This window comes from Bufo bufo, chromosome 4, assembly GCF_905171765.1.
Source record: "Bufo bufo chromosome 4, aBufBuf1.1, whole genome shotgun sequence".
NCBI lineage: Eukaryota > Metazoa > Chordata > Amphibia > Anura > Bufonidae > Bufo > Bufo bufo.
In genome coordinates this window covers 42693835-42716090 of record NC_053392.1, presented here as the reverse complement: position 1 = coordinate 42716090, position 22256 = coordinate 42693835, and the positions used below count along the sequence as shown (strand labels likewise).

Sequence of the window (22256 nt, the reverse complement as noted above, 5' to 3'; positions counted from 1 at the left end):
ATATATATTTTTTTTTTTTCTGTTCTTCGGACGGAAAATGAAACCGAGATGTGAACTCTCCCTTACGGGTTGAAGGGGTTACCCCGTCTAATCTAAAGAATAGTTCTGTGACATTCTAATATCCCCTTAATGACGAGCCCTGGAAGAGGCTTTGTGACCACTTATTTTTTTTCATGGACATGGGGCCTTGTTTTATGCAGTGACGTTGCGCTGCCGGCCGCTCTGCCTGCTACGGTACGGGAGCTTGATAGTAAGTAGTAGTACATGGGATAGCGCTACTTTAACTAAAGTTAAGAAGAGGTTAAGAATTACAGTTTACATATGAATACTGCTGTGAGCGGCGGGGGACACTGTTATGGGGGAGATCTGTGGATGACACATATATAGCATAAGATGCTATATATGTGTCATCCACAGATCCCCCCCATAACAGTGCCATCCACAGATCCCCCTCCCCATAACAGTGCCATCCACAGATCCCCCTCCCCATAACAGTGCCATTCACAGATCCCTCTCCCCATAACAGTGCCATCCACAGATCCCCCTTACCTAAACAGTGCCATTCACAGATCCCCCTCCCCATAACAGTGCCATTCACAGATCCCCCTCCTCATAACAGTGCCATCCACAGATCCCCCTCCCCATAACAGTGCCATCCACAGATCCCCCTCCTCATAACAGTGCCACCCACAGATCCCCCTCCCATAACAGTGCCATCCACAGATCCCCCTCCCCATAACAGTGCCATTCACAGATCCCCCTCCTCATAACAGTGCCACCCACAGATCCCCCTCCCATAACAGTGTCATCCACAGATCCCCCCCCATAACAATGTCATCCACAGATCCCCCCCATAACAGTGCCATCCACAGATCTCCCTCCCCATAACAGTGCCATTCACAGATCCCCCTTCTCATAACAGTGCCATCCACAGATCTCCCTCCCATAACAGTGCCATCCACAGATCCCCCTCCCCATAACAGTGCCATCCACAGATCCCCCTCCCCATAACAATGCCATCCACAGATCCTTCTCCCCATAACAGTGCCATCCACAGATCCCCCTCCCCATAACAGTGCCATCCACAGATCCCCCTCCCATAACGGTGCCATCCACAGATCCCCCTCCCATAACAGTGTCATCCACAGATTCCCCCCCCCCCCATAACAATGTCATCCACAGATCCCCCCCATAACAGTGTCATTCACAGATCCCCCCCCATAACAGTGTCATCCACAGATCCCCCTCATAAGTGTCATCTACAGATCCCCCCATAACAGTGTGTCCTCCACAGATCCCCATAACAGTGTGTCCTCCACAGATCCCCATAACAGTGTGTCCTCCACAGATCCCATATAACAGTGTGTCCTCCACAGATCCCCATAACAGTGTCATCCACAGATCCCATATAACAGTGTGTCCTCCACAGATCCCCCATAAGTGTGTCCTCCACAGATCCCCCATAAGTGTGTCCTCCACAGATCCCCCATAAGTGTGTCCTCCACAGATCCCCCATAAGTGTGTCCTCCACAGATCCCCCATAAGTGTGTCCTCCACAGATTCCCCATAAGTGTGTCCTCCACAGATCCCCCATAAGTGTGTCCTCCACAGATCCCCATAAGTGTGTCCTCCACAGATCCCCCATAAGTGTGTCCTCCACAGATCCCCCATAAGTGTGTCCTCCACAGATCCCCCATAAGTGTGTCCTCCACAGATCCCCCATAAGTGTGTCCTCCACAGATCCCCCATAAGTGTGTCCTCCACAGATCCCCCATAAGTGTGTCCTCCACAGATCCCCCATAAGTGTGTCCTCCACAGATCCCCCATAAGTGTGTCCTCCACAGATCCCCCATAAGTGTGTCCTCCACAGATCCCCCATAAGTGTGTCCTCCACAGATCCCCCATAAGTGTGTCCTCCACAGATCCCCCATAAGTGTGTCCTCCACAGATCCCCCATAAGTGTGTCCTCCACAGATCCCCCATAAGTGTGTCCTCCACAGATCCCCCATAAGTGTGTCCTCCACAGATCCCCCATAAGTGTGTCCTCCACAGATCCCCCATAAGTGTGTCCTCCACAGATCCCCCATAAGTGTGTCCTCCACAGATCCCCCATAAGTGTGTCCTCCACAGATCCCCCATAAGTGTGTCCTCCACAGATCCCCCATAAGTGTGTCCTCCACAGATCCCCCATAAGTGTGTCCTCCACAGATCCCCCATAAGTGTGTCCTCCACAGATCCCCCATAAGTGTGTCCTCCACAGATCCCCCATAAGTGTGTCCTCCACAGATCCCCCATAAGTGTGTCCTCCACAGATCCCCCATAAGTGTGTCCTCCACAGATCCCCCATAAGTGTGTCCTCCACAGATCCCCCATAAGTGTGTCCTCCACAGATCCCCCATAAGTGTGTCCTCCACAGATCCCCCATAAGTGTGTCCTCCACAGATCCCCCATAAGTGTGTCCTCCACAGATCCCCCATAAGTGTGTCCTCCACAGATCCCCATAAGTGTGTCCTCCACAGATCCCCCATAAGTGTGTCCTCCACAGATCCCCCATAAGTGTGTCCTCCACAGATCCCCCATAAGTGTGTCCTTCACAGATCCCCCATAAGTGTGTCCTCCACAGATCCCCCATAAGTGTGTCCTCCACAGATCCCCCATAAGTGTGTCCTCCACAGATCCCCCATAACAGTGTGTCCCCCACAGATCCCCTATAAATGTGTCCTCCACAGATCCCCCATAACAGTGTCATCCACAGACCACCATTAGCTCAAAACCCACCAAAAGCACACCTTTTGGTTCAAAATATGAATTTTTCTTATTTTCTTCCTCAAAAACCTAGGTGCGCCTTATAGGGCGAAAAATACGCTATTAAAATTTTTAGCTGAGCAAATACATCAAGTGATTTTTTGTTTTTTGTTTATGGTTCACGCTAATGTATGTAATATGGGCTCAATAAAATGTATTTTATGTTGTATTATTATTATTATTGTTATTATTATATAATGGATAGAGTAATCGGAAAATAAAAAAAATCACCTTGGAAAGTTAATGTGATTGAGCTGACATTGAACTGCTAGTGGTACTTGGTCAATGATCACACAGCCAAGGTGGTGCCCCCTTTATTTTGGGTTCTGCAGCAAGTTATATGTGATATGTTCTTCCAAGCTCTTTCAACTTGGACCTGTACTCCAGCCAAGGTGGTTGGTGACTGCTGTGCATAGGAGACCTATCGTCCCATCCAGTCCTAGACATTCTCCATGGGTCTTGGTCAATGTTCCTTCCATGAATACCAGACTGGAATTGCCATGGCAGCTAATGGCGTCCCACATCATGACACCTAACCCTATGGAAACGCTGTGGCGTGACCTGAAGAGGGCTGTGCACGCAAGGCTTCCCAAGAATGTTGAACGACTGAAGCACATTTGCAGGGAGGAACGGTCCAAAAATTCCTCCTCAATGTTGTGCAAATCTCATTCCTGCTACAGGAAACATTTGGTGAAGGTGATTTCTGCTTATTCAAGTCAAAGGTTCCCTGCACTGTGGATATTTACTGAATAAAAGACATGAACTGTTTGTGTTATTAGTTTACTTAATTGTGAGTTGAGTATTATTCGGCCATATTATATTAATACTGCAGAAATCCAGGTAATTCCAAAGGGTACACTTACTATTGCTTGCAACTGTACCCTTGCTGACCTTCATCTTCTCTGCACTGTAGGCCTCTTGCACACGGCCGCTGGCCGGCCATTCCCTGCGTTGGGGACTGCAACTTGTATGGCTACGTGATCCATCCGCACCACAAAAAAAAATAGAACGACTGAATGGTGTTATGGTGAGCACACGGCCGGTGCCCGCATATGGTGGACCCACTGTTTGTGTGCCGCAGTACAGGCCACGGCCGGCAACGACCATGTGCATGGGGCCTTATAGTGACGACCCGCAGTATACAAAGTAATGTCCCCCCATCTATAATCTATCAATAATATCCCTCCTGTGTATAACGGATGAATCGGCGTATGGAGCTTTCTCTTCCGTATAACGCAGGAATGTTGCTCAAAATTTTTGCAAAGAGAATAGAGAAGAAATGAAAGTTTCTTCTGGGTACATAAGAGGCACTTACTCATCTTCGAGGCAGGTGAATTATCGTGCCTATTAGCTATCCATGAAGTGGCGTCATTACTGGAGAAAGCCGTTCATTACATCTTTATAAATCTGACCAAAAAATTAAAAAAAAAATCTGTATAATAAGTCGGCTCCCCACCGATCGGTTACATTTCTATCTTAAATGTCAAGCACCCCTCAACGATATTGAAGAGGAGACTAAAAGGGACATTTCCTGGCTGACGGGTAAAGCTCATGCTGGCCATATTCTAGAGAGGACACCTGTGTGCTAAGTATAGATCCTTCCAGACTTTGTATGAGCCTTTGAGGATATAGAACAACAAAGTTTGCAAATTATCTTGATTGCAAATTCCCTTCTGTTTTGTGTCTCCAGACCTCCGAGCGTTCCCAGACACGATCCTCCATCTTGTCCCCTGGTGTAATATCCTCTCTGTTAGTAAAGATGTGGAATGACTTCAGGATCAGACTACATAGGACTTGTTTGTAGTCTGTTACCATGGAAACAATGTTTTGCTTAGGAACTGTGTACACAAAATGGAAGAGATTTTAACCCTTAGAGGACATGGCAATTTTTCTGTTTTTGAGTATTCATTTATTTTTTAATTTTTTTACTCCTGGCCCTCCCAGAACCATGACTCTCTTATTTTACCGTTCACATATAAGGACTGTTTTTTTTTGTTTTTTTTTTATAATGGGACAAGTTGTTCTTTCTAAAGGCTCCAAAAATATTCCAAATGGGGTGGAAATGGAACAAAAAGGCAATTCCACCATAGTTTTAATGCGCTTTGTTTTTATGGCATTCCCTAGGCAGTGTGTTTTAATACTTGAAAAAAAAAAAAAAACTTTGGAAAAAATGTTTTTTTCTTTTTATCGACATAATCTGACCCCATAACTTTTTTATCTTTAGCTCTATGGAACTGTGTGAGGGCTCATTTTTTGAAGGATGACCTGTACTTTTCATTGATACCATTTTGGGGTGTGTAGGACTTTTTTGATCAGTTTTTCTTTCTTGGTATATTGGCCATTGTGATTTTTTTTTCTGTTTACGCGAATGGCGTATGTATGGGATAAATATTTATATGTTTTAATAATACAGGTGTTTTCAGGCTCGGCGATGTCTATGAAGTTTTTTTTTGTTTTTGTTTTTTTTAGTGAAAAGGGGATGATTTGAACTTTTATACTTTTTTCTATTTTACAAACTTTTTTAAGTCACCCTAGGTGACTATAACAAACAATCATTAGATTTCCATTTGCATTCTGTTATAGATTTTTATCCATTACGGAATTCAGTATATACCAATGCAGTGCTGCCACCTGCAGGCCTGTATTGGAATATTCCAGTGATAGGCATCAGAGCCTCAAGCAGGCTCCGGCCTATCAATACACGGTATCGGTTTCCCCGATCTCCGCTGTTGGAAGATGTTACCAGAGTGATAGTGCGCGGCTTACACATTTTCACCTTTCAGTTGCCGTGGTCACATTTGAACATGGCATCTGAGGGGGTTAAATGTCTGAGATCGGATTTATCCCCGATCACAGACATTAGCCCCTAACCTCTGCTGTTTTTTTTTCTTAAAGAGAACTTACCACCATGAAAATGCAATGTAAGCTGCCGGCAGCATGATGTAGAGCAGGAGGAGCTGAGCGGACTGATCTATAGGTTTATAGCGAAAGATCCGGTAAAACTTGTAATTTACTTTCCTGCTCATTCTTACGTTTGGAGCCCAAAAACGATGTTTCTACAAAAACATTTTAGCAGATTTTTTTTACTGAGCTTTCTGTGAGTGAAAAAAATGATTATTAATTTTATAGTACAGGTTTTTTAGGTTTGCGGCGTAGTTTTTTATGTAATTTTTTTCGATTAGTTATACATTGTATACCGGAGAATTATTATTATTTTTTTTTTATTTTTTATTTTTTTATTTTGCTTTTAAAAGTATTATCAATATTATTTCCCCATGAAATGGGAACACGAGGAGCTATTGTCAGCCCTTTCCTGAGCCGTTATGGATGACAGGAGGAAGGCCCTCCCTGTACACTGCCCCTAGTACAGCCATCACACCCGGGCTATTGATTTCTATGTGCGAGTAACGGCAGGCGAGGCCTGGGCCATTATGGATGACAGATACAGCAGCCCGAACAGCCATGTCGGTTATCCTTTTAGGGCGCTCCCCGGCAGCAGACGTAACGGAATTGCATCGTCACCCCTGCTGGGTTTTATTAGAAGGCACTAAGCGGGCATACAGGACCTGGGTGGCATACTGCATACACTTCCTCCCGTCCAGCACAAGTACGTTTCTTTTATTTGTATAGTTTTCACATGACTGAGCGGGTGGCTGGTTGTATGGAAAAACGAATCCAGCCAGCAAAGGAAGCAATATGGACAATCGCAATGCATTAGTAAGTGGCTTGTAGTAACTTTCTCTACGTGATAAATGCCATTTGCTGAAGAGAGAGACAACCGCTTCAAGAAAAGGCTCAGAATGCTGTAAAAAAAAAACATACTCTCTTCCGATTCTCTGCTGTCCCTGTCTCTCTAATTTTTGTCAGCTGGTCATCCCCTTTAAAGGGCATCTGTCAGCAGTTTTGTACCTATGACACTGGCTGACCTGTTAGGAGTAACGGCAACGCCCCCGTTGCTCCTAGAGCTCATTTGCATATATAAAAACATATTTTTTCTCAGCAATGTGGGCACATATGAACATGGGACCAACGCAGATGCCTTCAGCTGCCAAGCGCACATGTAACAGGTCAGCCAGTGTCATATACAAAACTGCTGACAGATGCCCTTTATAAAGTGGATGCTTTGTGAATAGTCAGCTCTTGCGCCAATGCTCTATTTCTTCCCCTTGCAGTGCTCATAGAAGCAGAAGTGACGGCTGCACGTAATTGACTTGCAGGAGGTGGAGGCCTTCATTATTGTTGTAATATTATATAATTATTGTGTTTTGTCGCCCCGCTGATTATAGCTGAACGGTATGTAATCCATTACTCCGCCGTTGTTTTGTCATCTGCTGCCTCGATATTTCCTTTCTTCTGACATTCAGAAAGATAATTGGCCTCATTAGAATAATAATAATAATGGCCTCGTAATCTGAGGTTAATTTGGGTTTTCACTTCTGTAAGGAGTCAGATGTTTCAGGAATCTGAAGGCTTTAAAGGCGACACAAAAGTCCTCCCCCTCCACCCCCGCACCTAGAACTTGTCCTGTTACATAGGACATTCCAAAGGAAAGAAAAGGGAAATCTTAAAGGGATTTTATATTAGATCAGCGGCGGTCCTATGGTCCTATTCCAGGCACCCCCGCCAATCAGCTGCGGGACCGAAACGACACTGCTCTGTGTACTGTGTATTGGGCGCTGCTCCCATTCAAGTGGATGATTGGCGGGAGTCCGACCCTTGACTATCTGATTTTGTTGACCTATCCTAGGGACCACTGCCCCCACCCCCCAACTGATCATCAGAATGGGGGCTCTGTGTTCCCCCGTTTGGATGGAGCTGCCGCTCTATTCTGCTCTGGTGTACTGCCGAGGAGACAACCCTCAGTCCTGGAAAACCCGTTTGAAGTTGGATGGAAGTTTTACCATTTGCTTTTCTTTTAGGGTTTGTAGTTTGCTGTTTTCCTCTGTGCTGCTTTTTTCCTTCCTCCAGATATTTCGTTTTCAACCCCTGTCATCTCTTTCAGAGGTCACACGGTGAAGGCGGTATGCGAGTCCTTTCACATGGCCAAAGATGCCGGCTTCAAAGTAGTTTCCCACATGATGCCAGATCTGCCGAACATGGGACTGGAGCGAGATATCGAACAATTCATCGTAAGTCACCAGAGACAGTCCTGAGATGTCAGCTGTCTGCGTTGTGTGAACAGTGTTACATGTGAGACAGACTCATTACTACTACAGCATGTAACGTCTGATGTGGACAGCAAGGGGTTCTCGTCATTACTAGGGGAAGGATCCACTCTGGACTGTTTTACTACATTGGTGGCTCCTCTGTTAGTGCCCCCTCACAGTAGTTATGCTCCTTTACTGCCCCCTCACAGTAGCTCTGCCCTCTTTAGTGCCCCCTCACAGTACTTATGCCCTCTTAGTGCCCCCTCACAGTAGTTATACTTCCTTAGTGCCCCCTAACAGTATTTATGCCCCCTTAGTGCCTTCTCACAGTAGTTATGCCCCCTTAGTGCCCCCTCTCACTAGCTATGCCCCCTCTCAGTAGCTATGCCCCCTCACAGTAGCTATGCCCCCTTAGTGCCCCCTCACAGTAGCTATGCCCCCTTAGTTCCCCCTCACAGTAGCTATGCCCCCTTAGTGCCCCCTCACAGTAGATATGCCCCCTTAGTGCCCCCTCACAGTAGTTATACTTCCTTAGTGCCCCCTCACAGTAGTTATACTTCCTTAGTGCCCCCTAACAGTACTTATGCCCCCTTAGTGCCTTCTCACAGTAGTTATGCCTCCTTAGTGCTCCCTCACAGTAGCTATGCCCCCTCACAGTAGGTATGTCCCCTCAGTGCCCCCTCAAAGTAGTTATGCCCCCTTTGTGCCCCTGCACAGTAGCTACTGTGAGGGGGCACTAAGGGGACATAACCACTGTGAGGGGGCACTAAGGGGACATAACTACTGTGGGGGGGGCACTAAGGGGGCATAGTTACTGTGGGGGGGGCACTAAGGGGGCATAGTTACTGTGGGGGGGGCACTAAGGGGGGCATAGTTACTGTGGGGGGGCACTAAGGGGGGCATAGCTACTGTGCAGGGGCACAAAGGGGCATAGCTACTGTGCAGGGGCACTAAGGGGGAATAACTACTGTGAGAGGGCACTAAGGGGGCATAAGTACTATGAGAGGGGACTAAGGGGGCATAACTACTATGAGAGGGGACTAAGGGGGCATAACTACTATGAGAGGGGACTAAGGGGACATAACTACTATGAGAGGGGACTAAGGGGACATAACTACTATGAGAGGGGACTAAGGGGACATAACTACTGTAAGGGGGCACTAAGGGGGGCAGAGTTATGTCCCCTTAGTGCCCCCTCACAGTAGCTATGCCCCCCTTAGTGCCCCCTCACAGTAGCTATGCCCCCTTAGTCCCCTCTCATAGTAGTTATGTCCCCTTAGTCCCCTCTCATAGTAGTTATGTCCCCTTAGTCCCCTCTCATAGTAGTTATGCCCCCTTAGTCCCCTCTCATAGTAGTTATGCCCCCTTAGTCCCCTCTCATAGTAGTTATGCCCCCTTAGTCCCCTCTCATAGTAGTTATGTCCCCTTAGTCCCCTCTCATAGTAGTTATGTCCCCTTAGTCCCCTCTCATAGAAGTTATGTCCCCTTAGTCCCCTCTCATAGTAGTTATGTCCCCTTAGTCCCCTCTCCTAGTAGTTATTCCCCCTTAGTGCCCTCTCACAGTAGTTATTCCCAATTAGTGCCCCGTCACAATTGTTATGCCCCTCTCAGTGACCCCTCAAGTAGTTATGCCTGAGGGCTTGTTTTTTGCAGGATAAGTTGCACTTTCTGATGGCACCGTTTAATATTGAATACTATGTGGCGGGAAGCTGGAAAGAATTCCATAAGGGGTGGAATTGAAAAAAACTACAACTTAATTCCGCCAAAATTTTATAGTTTTTTTTTTTATGGCGTTCCCCATGCGGTAAGGTTGACCTGTTAGGGTCAGTACGATTACAGCCATACCTAGTGTCTTAAAAATTATAATTTTTTGGGGAAAAAGTAAGTTTTTTGGGAGGTCCTGATAAAAGGGGTACCCCAAGCAGTGTCCCTCATCTACTACCTAGAAATAGTTGCAAATCCCATATCTGGGGGCCACAATAAATGCTTGAGATGGGAATGCCCGTTTAAAGGGGTGAACGTGGGTGGCATCGGAGGGGCAGTTTTCTTTCGTTTGGAGAACTATTTTGCACGATTCAAGCTGCAAGTTTGATCTCGGCAAGGAAAATCCGTATTTTCAGAGAATCTGTGAGTTTTGGATTGACCTGCTGCCGTGATATTCTATAATTGTATTATTGCCTCCAGACCCTCACCCCACTCTTGTTAGACCAGCGTACATACGGGTTGTGCGCTTTCCCTATATTTTGTCCAGTAAACATTTATCGCTGTTCCGGTCGTAGCCGCCATCATTTCTGTCTCCTTTCTGCAATTGGAGTGAGTCATCCACCTCTGTCCTGACCTGGACTCTGCAGTAAATGGGACTTATAGGGCGGATGGATGGGGAAAGCTCTTGGTGCCACCGATAAGATAATTAAATTAATAGTTGTAATAAATCACAGCCTCTCCAGACAGGATTAATGGGGTTCTGTGCGGAGCTGACACCTCATTCCCCCAACGCGATATCTCTGCCTCACAAGAGGGATGAGGTGACACCCTCACCTTAACGGACAGGAGGGGCGAGCGCTCATTAATCACGGGGGCAGGGAGTTGTAAACACACAAGTCAATATCAGGATGCTGTTTACAAGGTGGGGGGGGAAGGGGAGACTCCCTGATAGGAAAGATCCTATTGACTCTCATCATTTCCCAGCAGAGTCGGCAATGTCCCTGCTCCGGGCCACGATCCAAGCTTCTGCTCGGAAACCAGTGCCCAACTTAACTCATCTGCTGCAAGGTCAGCCTTAACCGGAGGATTGCCCCATGATGTGAACGTGTATCTGATGTTCTCTGGTGTCATAGAGACTGATCCTGTTCTAGATTGAGGAAAACCCCATATACAAATGTGCACCAATTCTCTATCCACCCCTAGTGTGCCCGAAAACATGGCCGTCATCATTCTTAAAAGAAATGCTACTGGTCGGGAGTAATAATACCAGAATATAACATTGTTCTGTGCAGTTTTGATTCATGGATCCATCATACGAGAACCAGATCATCCAAGTAAGGGTACTTTCACACTTGCGTTGTTCTTTTCCGGCATAGAGTTCCGTCACAGGGGCTCTATACCGGAAAAGAACTGATCAGGTATGTCCCCATGCATTCTGAATGGAGAGTAATCCGTTCAGTTTGCATCAGGATGTCTTCAGTTCAGTCGTTTTGACTGATCAGGCAAAAGAGAAAACCGTAGCATGCTACGGTTTTATCTCCGGCTAAAAAAACTGAAGACTTGCCTGAATGCCGGATCAGGCATTTTTTCCCATAGGAATGTATTAGTGCCGGATCCGGCATTCAGAATACCGGAATGCCGGATCCGTCCTTCCGGTATGCGCATGCGCAGACTGAAAAAAAGGTGAAAAAATTAATGCCGGATCCGTTTTTGCCGGATGACACCGGAAAGACGGATCCGGCATTTCAATGCATTTTTTCGACTGATCAGGCATTTTTAAGACTGATCAGGATCCTGATCAGTCTTACTAATGCCATCAGTTAGCATACATTTTGCCTGATCCGGCAGGCAGTTCCGGCGACGGAACTGCTTGCCGGATCTCTCTGCCGCAAGTGTGAAAGTAGCCTAAGGGTACTTTCACACTTGCGGCAGATGTTTCCGGCAGGCAGTTCCATCAATACGGACACAAACTGATCTGGCATTTGTCAGATGGATCCGTATGCAATGCATTGACATACCGTATCCATCTCTCCAGTGTCATCCGGCAAAAACGGATCCGGTATTATATATATATATATATTTTTTTGCATTTTTAAAGGTCTGTGTATGCGCAGACCGAAAAGCCGGATCTGTTTTGCCGGAACACTTAATGCCGGATTCGGCACTAATACACTTCAATGTAAATTAATGCCGGATCCGGCATTCCAGCAAGTGATCAGTATTTTTGGCCGGAGAGAAAACTGCATCATGCTGCGTTTTTTTTTTCTCTGTCCAAAAAACGTAAGAGGGACTGAACTGATGGATCCTGAGCAGATTGCTCTCTATTCAGAATGCATTAGGATAAAACCGATCAGTTTTTTTTCCAGTATTGAGCCCCTGTGACGGAACTCAATACCAGAAAACAAAAACGCTAGTGTGAAAGTACCCTTACCCGCAGAGATGAGGATACTGGCCCAGTATATAAAAGAACACAACGATAAAACTGCAAGAGTGTGACTGCAAGAGTGTGACTGCAAGAGTGTGACTGCAAGAGTGTGACTGCAAGAGTGTGATGTAGCAGGCTGGTTTTAAATCTGTAGAGAAACAGATGGGCGCACCATAGGGTAATTCTGTGGGTGTATAATGGTGAACAAAAAGAATTGGCAAGGCTCACCTTGTGTGGTTGTGCGGATATAGGCACAACACTATTGTAGGTATTTTCAAACAAGCCTGGACGTCTGGATATGGCGGTCTGCAGCCTCGGGACCACGAGGGATCTTCAAAAGGAGAAGCCTGGAGCCCCCAAGAAGATAGTAGTGCAAGAAAACAAAACACGTCCCACGGCGCGAATTACCGTCTACCAGTCACCAGGGTCAAGAAGGAATCTTTTAATGCAGCAATACTGCATTAAAAGATTCCTTCTTGACCCTAGTGACTGGTAGACGGTAATTCGCGCCGTGGGACGTGTTTTGTTTTCTTGCACTGCAAGAGTGTGACTACTATAACACTGCGAACAAACAGGAGTTTAAAATGGTTCTGGATCCTTTATTCAATCTTCATCATAAAATGAAATAACGTACCATGTGCCATAGCTGTGACTCTGGGTGTGTCATACGTCCAAACCGCCTCACAAGGTGCTCTGTCTGTGTATCATATGTCATTTCATGCAACTCTTTAAAGGGGAAGTCCACCTTAAAGAGGTTGTGCGCGTTTGGTTGGGGGGGTTTGGCAAACCCCGCCCTACGGTCTCTGCTGCTCCGCTCTGGTTCCTTGATGTAAACTTCCATTTTTACGCCGCTGCAGCCAGTCGCTTCCCACAACCAGTCACACGAGCATTTGTCATAACCGGGTGGGGTGGAGGGCGGTTGGTGAGTCATCGCTGCGACCAGGGCTTGGCTGCAGCAGCGTCACACCCAGAAGTTTACATCCGTGGACCCAGTCGGAGCAGCGGAGACCGGAGAGTGCAGAAGCCAGCGCCAGGTGTGCTTCCCTTCGCAGATCTGCCTCCCCCTTCAAACGTGCACAAACCTTTTAAATCCATAGACACCTATCAGAAGGTCACATCGGTGGAGCCCATGAGCCTGCACCACTGCCAGATTCCTGAATGAAAGGTCTGTCACTTCCCTTCTGCGGGGCCTATTCTTTTTTTTTTTTTATCATATTCGTCCTGATGATGATGAACAGGCCGAGCAATCATCAGATATAGGCTTAATGTAAGCGCCAGAAGATGTGAAGCAGAATATTTCACTGGGAAATGAATTATAACGTCTTGTCTGCTGCTGCTTGATTTACTCCCACGCAATGAGTTTAGAGATGAATTCTTTCTGCAAAAAGGCAAAAAAATAATAAAAACCCCTAGACTGTAACGCTCTATGGTGACCCAACTTAAAGCGCCAGAGCAAGGACTGACAGCTGTCACCATGTCAGGGTGGGACAGGCAGCTCCACTGATATACTGAGGAACATAGTCCTCTTCATGAAATGTTCTTCTGCGTGGAACATGCAGTAACTAACCTTCACGTCACATGGCCGACCTACTACCCCGATGTCGGTTCCATTTTTGTCAAAAATTAACTCCTGGCCTCCCTCTTTTTGAGTGGTCAACCTACCAAAATGACTCAGTGACCACTTCAGAAGTCTCAGTCAAGATGGTGCTTCTGACTTCCAAATAGGTCCAAGACCGGGCAAAAATACTACTCATGGAGGTAACCACTGTTCCTCAAGAAGAACATCAATATTTGTCTCAGATTTGCCAAAATCCAACCGAATAGCCAGCAGCAAGACATTTTTCTCCAAAACCGATTTGGAGTAAAGAAGATTTCTGTCGCCCGTCACACGCAGTGATGGTGTGGAGATGTTCCGCTACCAGGAGAGATTGCCATAAGTGAAGGTACAATTTTGTCACTTCATCACATCACTGTAGAGGGCACTACAAGACGAAGTAGTACATGGTTGCCTTGATGTCACTGCAATGGACAATAAAAATTTATAGGCCGCACCTTTTGGCGGTACGATCTGGTGTGGATGAGTCCAAGTCATCTCATCATCCTGTTTGCCACTAGTCGGGCTCTCGGAGGTGCGACTAGTCTACAGAGGGAATGGTGTATGACATAAGGCAGTCAGCTGAATGGACGTCCATGTCATTAATACGCACATGACTAAAGTCCACCAGAGGGGGAGCCGAGCTCACCATTCTCACTTACAGATGGGGTACCCCGAATAGAGGGTATTAACGGAGCTGTCTTGTGAAGAACACCCCTTTAAAACTCTGATCACCCCGGTTCCTATTTATAAAAGGTTAGATTTTTGTTCCTGAAGGTCTCACTGAAGACGTTTTCCATTATTTCTGCTTCAATTTTCGTCTCTCATGATAATTTTTTTTTTTTTTTACTTTCCATGATAAAATACTATTTGAATACTCCTGGCAGTCGATGGTGACGCATCAGCCGTTGCCCTATAATCGGCTTTTAACGTTGTAGATCCAGGAACTAATCCCCGGCTGCTCGTCCTGGAGCCTGTGATCTCCCTATGGGTAAATCCGAACATCACAAGCCGAGTCCAACTATCAGCTCCCATATAATTTATGTCTATGAAGCCGTAAACCTGACACCACATTAACTGCACATCATAAATGCGCCGCTCATTTTTGCTTCTCTACCACAGTTTAGGATTTGATGTCCTGATATATTTTATGTATGAGAGACATGCACATGATAAACTTTATACCTTCAACAACAGGTAGATTATACGTGGAGGTTACTAGTAGGAAAAAGCCCATCCAGTATATGCCCCTCATTTTGAATTTTACATAAAAAGTTTAATAACTTTGTAAGGTAGTAATGACTTTTATTATACTCCAGAGCTGCACTCAGTATTCTGCTGTAACTGAATAACTGTGTACATACATTACATTACTTATCCTGTACTGATCCTGAGTTATATCCTGTATTATACTCCAGAGCTGCACTCACTATTCTGCTGGTGCAGTCACTGTGTACATACATTCCTTATCCTGTACTGATCCTGAGTTACATCCTGTATTATACTCCAGAGCTGCACTCACTATTCTGCTGCTGGAGTCACAGTGTACATACATTACATTACTTATCCTGTACTGATCCTGAATTACATCCTGTATTATACCCCAGAGCTGCACTCACTATTCTGCATAGTGGAGTCACTGTGTACATACATTACTTATTCTGTACTGATCCTGAATTACATCCTGTATTATACTGCAGAGCTGCACTCACTATTCTGCTGGTGCAGTCACTGTGTACATACATTACATTACTTATCCTGTACTGATCCTGAGTTACATCCTGTATTATACTCCAGAGCTGCACTCACTATTCTGCTGGTGGAGTCACTGTGTACATACATTACATGACTTATTCTGTACTGATCCTGAATTACATCCTGTATTATACCCCAGAGCTGCACTCACTATTCTGCTGGTGGAGTCACTGTGTACATACATTACTTATCCTGTACTGATCCTGAGTTACATCCTGTATTATACTCCAGAGCTGAACTCGCTATTCTGCTTGTGGAGTCACTGTGTACATACATTACATTACTTATCCTGTACTGATCCTGAGTTATATCCTGTATTATACTCCAGAGCTGCACTCACTATTCTGCTGGTGGAGTCACTGTGTACATACATTACATTACTTATCCTGTACTGATCCTGAGTTATATCCTGTATTATACTCCAGAGCTGCACTCACTATTCTGCTGGTGGAGTCACTGTGTACATACATTAAATTACTATCTGTTCTTTAAATCTCAGGAATTTTTTGAAAACCCCGCTTTCAGACCTGATGGAATGAAGCTCTACCCAACATTAGTTATCCGCGGCACCGGGTTGTATGAACTTTGGAAAACTGGAAGATACAGAAGCTACTCTCCGAGCACATTGGTAGATCTGGTGGCCAGGATTTTGGCCCTCGTTCCACCATGGACCCGAGTATACAGAGTGCAGAGGTGAGACCAAATACCGTAAGAATACAGCTGTGACAACAGAGCAATAGTGGAGAATCCCTCCAGGGCATTCATTGCGCCACAGAACATGTCAGCACCATACAAGTGGTCTGATTCTCATCAGTCTTTATTATAGTGTGGAAACAGCAGATCGTATAGTTTCATAATAAATGCATGTACATAGGGAGGCAGTATTATAGTAATTATATTCTTGTACATAGGAGCAGTATTATAGTAGTTATATTCTTGTACATAGGAGCAGTATTATAGTAGTTATATTCTTGTACATAGGAGCAGTATTATAGTAGTTATATTCTTGTACATAGGGGCAGTATTATAGTAGTTATATTCTTGTACATAGGAGCAGTATTATAGTGGGTATATTCTTGTACATAGGAGCAGTATTATAGTAGTTATATTCTTGTACATAGGGGCAGTATTATAGTAGTTATATTCTTGTACATAGGAGCAGTATTATAGTAGTTATATTCTTGTACATAGGGAGGCAGTATTATAGTAGTTATATTCTTGTACATAGGAGGCAGTATTATAGTAGTTATATTCTTGTATATAGGAGGCAGTATTATAGTAGTTATATTCTTGTACATAGGAGGCAGTATTATAGTAGTTATATTCTTGTACATAGGAGCAGTATTATAGTAGTTATATTCTTGTACATAGGAGGCAGTATTATAGTAGTTATATTCTTGTACATAGGAGGCAGTATTATAGGAGTTATATTCTTGTACATAGGAGGCAGTATTATAGTGGGTATATTCTTGTACATAGGAGCAGTATTATAGTAGTTATATTCTTGTACATAGGAGAAGTATTATAGTAGTTATATTCTTGTACATAGGAGGCAGTATTATAGTAGTTATATTCTTGTACATAGGAGGCAGTATTATAGTAGTTATATTCTTGTACATAGGAGCAGTATTATAGTAGTTATATTCTTGTACATAGGAGCAGTATTATAGTAGTTATACTCTTGTACATAGGAGCAGTATTATAGTAGTTATATTCTTGCACATAGGAGCAGTATTATAGTAGTTATATTCTTGTACATAGGAGGCAGTATTATAGTAGTTATATTCTTAACCATATTTCTTTTTATTGAAAAAGGAATCAAAGCCATGGGCTCACACATGACATCAATAAGGTGACAATAAGTCATATATGACAATCAAATACACATATACGTCATGTGTGAACATTACACAAGATCAAAGGCATCAATTAGATACACATATACAAAGGGGGAAGAGGGGGTAAGGGAAGGGATAAGAGGGAGAGGAAAGGGAGGGGGAAACAAGGAAGAGAGGGAATGCTGCTCTAGCACGTAAAGTTGTGCCTTCCATGGGGACCATATTTTTAAGAAGCGAGAACGAGAGTTATTCTCCCAATGCGCGAGCTCCTCAAACCGATAGATCTGATCTACCTTATCAGTCCACATATGGAGAGTCGGTGGGGAATCGGATTTCCACAAAAAGGGGATAAGCAATTTCGCTGCTGTAAGCAACATTGTCGGGAGATTGTTCCTACTGGGAGTGAGAGTAGCGTTAGGGCACCATAATAGAATAAGTTTGGCGTCTAATGTTATCTTGGCCATACATATAGTGTTAATCAGGGACTTTATTAGCTTCCAAAACGGCTGGATCTTATGGCAGAGCCACCAGATGTGAGATAAGGATCCAGTTTCTATGCCACATCTCCAGCATGCTTCGGGGATTTCTGGATTTAGCTTGTGTAGGAATTCAGGCGTTTTATACCATCTACTAAGGAGCTTGAAAGTATTCTCCTGAATCCTCACACAACGGTTGAAACCGTGTGAGTGGGCCAGGATAAAGGCTTTCTCCGGTTCCTTTAGGGTCAGAGATAGTTCCTTTTCCCAAGAGGTCACATATCGGAGCTCTGGTGGAAAGGAGGAAAGCGTTTCCTTATACATCAGGGATAGAGGCCTAAGAGGGGGTTTAGTAGCTAAAACTTTCTTCTCCAGCCAGGAAGGAGAACCTTTACCAGCAAAGGATCCAATACACAGAGTGGTATCCCTTTTAAAATCTGCCAAGTGAAAAAAGGGTGCCGCTTTAACGTCAGGGCGATCCATTATCAAATTCCAGTGCAAACTGCCGTCTGGGAGAAGGACATCTCGCAGAGATAGGTCAGCAAGCCTAGACCAAATCCCAGAGGGGTTTGACACAGAAGGGTGAATGTGAGATTGCAGTAGTTTGAGTGGCATGCCTGGATTAGGAAAGCAAAACAAGTGTGATTTGACCATCTTGGACCATTCTACCAACATTCCCTTCCAGACCGGAGAAGAAAAACAGTGATTGGCTGAGAAGGGCCTAACACCCCACAAAGTAAGCTGCTCCTGGTTGGTGAGCAATACCGACTCAAGGCGTGAGCAAAGGGAGCCGGATGGTTGAGATAGAGCCGTCACGCATCTACATAATTGAACAGCAGAATAATATAATTTTACATCCGGCATCCCAAACCCCCGAACCTCTTGTCCCTTGTAAGGGTGGAGTAAGCAATACGTGGCGATTTGCCATTCCATAGAAAGCGTGTGAACACTCGACGGACTTCTGTGAAGTATGAGTTTGGAAGCCAAATAGGGAGGGATTGCAACAAATATAAAAATTTGGGGAGAATAAACGTCTTAAGATAGTTTTTTCTTCCAACCCAGGAAACAAATGGGAGTTTCAGGTTTTGCAAATGATTGCGCACATTTTGCAGAAGCGGCACATAATTGAGGGAGGCCAGGTCTTGGACATTAGCCGAAATGTGCAACCCCAAGAACGTAATGTCTCTGGAGGCCCAGGTGAACGGGGTATTGCGTTTAAGACTGTTAATCAGAGTTTGCGGGCAGGAAATGTTGAGTGCCATGGATTTCCCATAGTTTATTTTAAAATTGGATATGAATCCAAATTCCCCAAATATATTCAACAACTTGGGCAAGGCCTCTGTAGGGTTTGAGGTCATAACTAAAAGGTCATCCGCGAATGCTGCAGTAACATGGTTACAGGAGCCAACCTGAAGGCCTTTAATATCCGGGTCTGCTCTAATTTTACACAAAAGAGTCTCCATCACTAAAACGAATAGTGCAGGAGAGAGGGGACACCCCTGCCTCGTCCCATTGGTGATGCGAAATGGTGGGGATAGAGCTCCATTAACTTTGACCATGGCAGAGGGGGCCGAGTATAGGGTATTAATAGCAGTAACAAACTGATCTGGGAAGCCAAACCTCGCCAGGGTCATCGACATAAAGTGCCAACTGACCCTGTCGAAGGCCTTCTCTGCATCTGTACTCACCAAGACCAAAGGCTTAGAAGATCCCTTGGCCCAATTTACTAGATGGAGAAGCCGTACCGTGTTCTCAGACCCCTGTCTGCCATGGACAAAACCTACTTGCTTTTCATGGACGATGTCAGGAAGGACATCCTGAAGCCTGGAAGCTAAAATCTTCGCCCACCACTTCACATCATTATTGAGCAGAGATATCGGCCTATAGTTACTGCAGCAAGTCGGATCCTTATTTTCCTTATGGAGAACGGTAATGTGCGCCAATAAGGAATGAGGAGCAAGAGAACCCCCTGTCAAGAGATAATTGCACAAACGGGGGATTAAAACATCCTGAAATGATTTATAATATACAATGGAAAAGCCATCAGGGCCGGGGCTCTTGCCTGAGGGAATAGACATGAGAACCTTACGGATCTCTGAATCAGAAATGGGCCTAGTTAGTTGGGAAGCTTTGGATGAAGATATAGAAGGGAGGTTAAGGGTCTGCAGAAATTTATCTGTGGCCTCTGAGAGGTCACTAGGGGTAGTTCCAGTTGGAGGGGGCAAATTATACAATGCCTCATAGAAGGAACAGAATGCCTTAGCTACGTCTGGGGTGGACTTATGTATCTTTCCCTTGGAATCTTTAATAGAGGAAACAAAGGAGTCAGAAAACTGCTTCTTGGCAATAGCCGACATCAGTCTGTTTCCTCTATTTCCATGAGCATAGGCCTTAAATCTTGAACGTAATACTAACTTTGCAGAAGTGATATTTATTAAGTTTTTTAAGCGGGATCTGGCTTCAGTTAATTCTGCTAGGGTGCGTATAGCCTGAGATTCCTTGTGAGAGGATTCCAGGCGAGCAATGGAAGCCAACAAGGCATCCACAGCCTTCGTCCTTTGTTTTTTTACATAAGCTCCTAAGGCATTGAGTTCTCCCCTAAGAACTACTTTATGAGATTCCCATAATATAGCGGGAGAAGGAGGGGAGTCTGGGGTGTCGTTAAGGACAAAAAATTCCGAAATCAAGGCCTTAATTTTACTGGCGTGTGTGGGGCCCAAGACCAAAGTGTCATTGAGGCGCCACAGACGTTCTTTCCTTTGTGGGCCTGACAGGGAGAGGGTGATAATAACAGGGGCATGATCGGATAATGTGATATTACCTATCCGGGCTCCAGAGACATTACGTATATGCGAATCCGACAGAAACAGATAATCCAGTCTATGGAAGGACATCTTAGCGTGTGAATAAAATGTATAGTCACGGCCATTGGGGTTTATGGTCCGCCAAATGTCCAAGACCTTAAGTTTTTTCAGTGAAGTCTTAAGCCTTTTTAATAGCTTGTAAGACACAGAAGGTCTGCCTACCGAAGTGTCCACCGCTGGCTCTATGGCAACATTAAAGTCGCCCCCTAGAATCAATAACCCGTCTGAAAAGGAGGATAATGCAGCCAGGGTCTGAACGAGCCATGGTACTTGGCCTTTATTAGGGGCATATAAGTTGGCAAACGTCACAGGGGAGTCACCTAGCACACCTTTTACAAAAAGAAACCTGCCCTCAGGGTCCACTGATGTTGCCGAGGGCTTGAAGGGGAGGCATTTATGCACGGCTATACTAACACCCCTACTGGCAGAATCATGTGTACTGTGGAACCATTGGACAAACTTCCTAGGAGGAAGACTGGGAATTTTGCCTGTTCTAAAATGCGTCTCCTGTAAGAAGGCCACCGAAACTTTGTCCTTCAGAAGGAGAGAGAGTGTCTGAGACCTTTTGCATGGCTCGTTCAGCCCATGCGCATTAAGTGAGGCTACTACTATGGAAGACATTTTGCATACAAACAACTGCATAAGAGCATGTGATACTCCTAATTATATGGAAAAGCACAAAAATAATATGAGCAGAGGAGAGGGAAGAGGAGGAGGGAAGCAAGGGGTAAAAAATGAGGGAGAAAACATTAAACATATTAAACTGGCAAGTGACCAGCTCGGACAAGGTACACATCCGAGGTGGAATGAGCGCTTTACTTATCACCAGCCAAGACAGGGTTGGACTGGCGAGGGGGCAAGTAAAGCACTTATGGTCTAAAACTATAAGACCAAAAACAAAAACACAAAAATACATCCAGCACCGGCGTCTATCCGGTCATTACCCTGCAAATAGGGAAAAAGGAACATCTCCTTGGAGGTAGCGTCCTGCAACACCAGAAAAGCGTCCTTATTAAGGCATGACTTTTTATAAAAACACAAGGCCATAAATGTAATATTGGCCAAAAACATGAAAATTAAGAAAAAGCCAAGTTCGCCCATAGGAGACAATATGCCAGGCAGGCGAGAGACAGTCATCTCCATATTAGAAAAGTAAAATAGGACATGATATCAGCAGTTCATGCTTACAGACATAGCCGGACACCTTGGTTCAGGCTCAAGTGAGGGCCCTGTCCATCTTGCTGCGTCCCGATCGATCTGACCTGCCTGCAGATGCCGTTTGCCAAGCAGATACACGAGGTGGTAAAGGCAGGGGGCCATCTTGGTCGGCTGGTAGCCACGAGGGAATTTCCACTGGAGGGACATCTAGGGACCTCCAGACTGACTCCAGGTCCGCTGGTGAGCGCACTGTGAGCAGTTTTCCATTCCTGGAGACCGCCAGCCCAAAGGGATATAGCCACCTGAACGGGGTCGACGTCTTCCTAAGGACATCCAGGAGAGGCTTAAATAAGCGCCGCTTAGCCAAAGTAGATGGCGCTAGATCCTGGAACATCTGGATCGGCGTATTTTCATACTCTAGCACCTCCATTTCTCTTTGCCTTTTCAGGAGGGCCGCAGTGTCCACATAACTCAATAGACCGCAAATCAC

At 45.2% G+C, this 22256-nt stretch overlaps 1 protein-coding gene across 1 annotated transcript in view; it reads left to right on the top strand.

Moving 5' to 3' along the window:
- ELP3 (elongator acetyltransferase complex subunit 3) overlaps positions 1-22256 on the top strand; it is a 154493-nt gene that overhangs the window by 61198 nt on the left and 71039 nt on the right. The window contains exons 9-10 of the mRNA XM_040427150.1: positions 7808-7934; positions 15930-16123. Coding sequence (XP_040283084.1) covers positions 7808-7934; positions 15930-16123 — 321 coding nt within the window. The remainder of the gene's footprint in view (positions 1-7807; positions 7935-15929; positions 16124-22256) is intronic.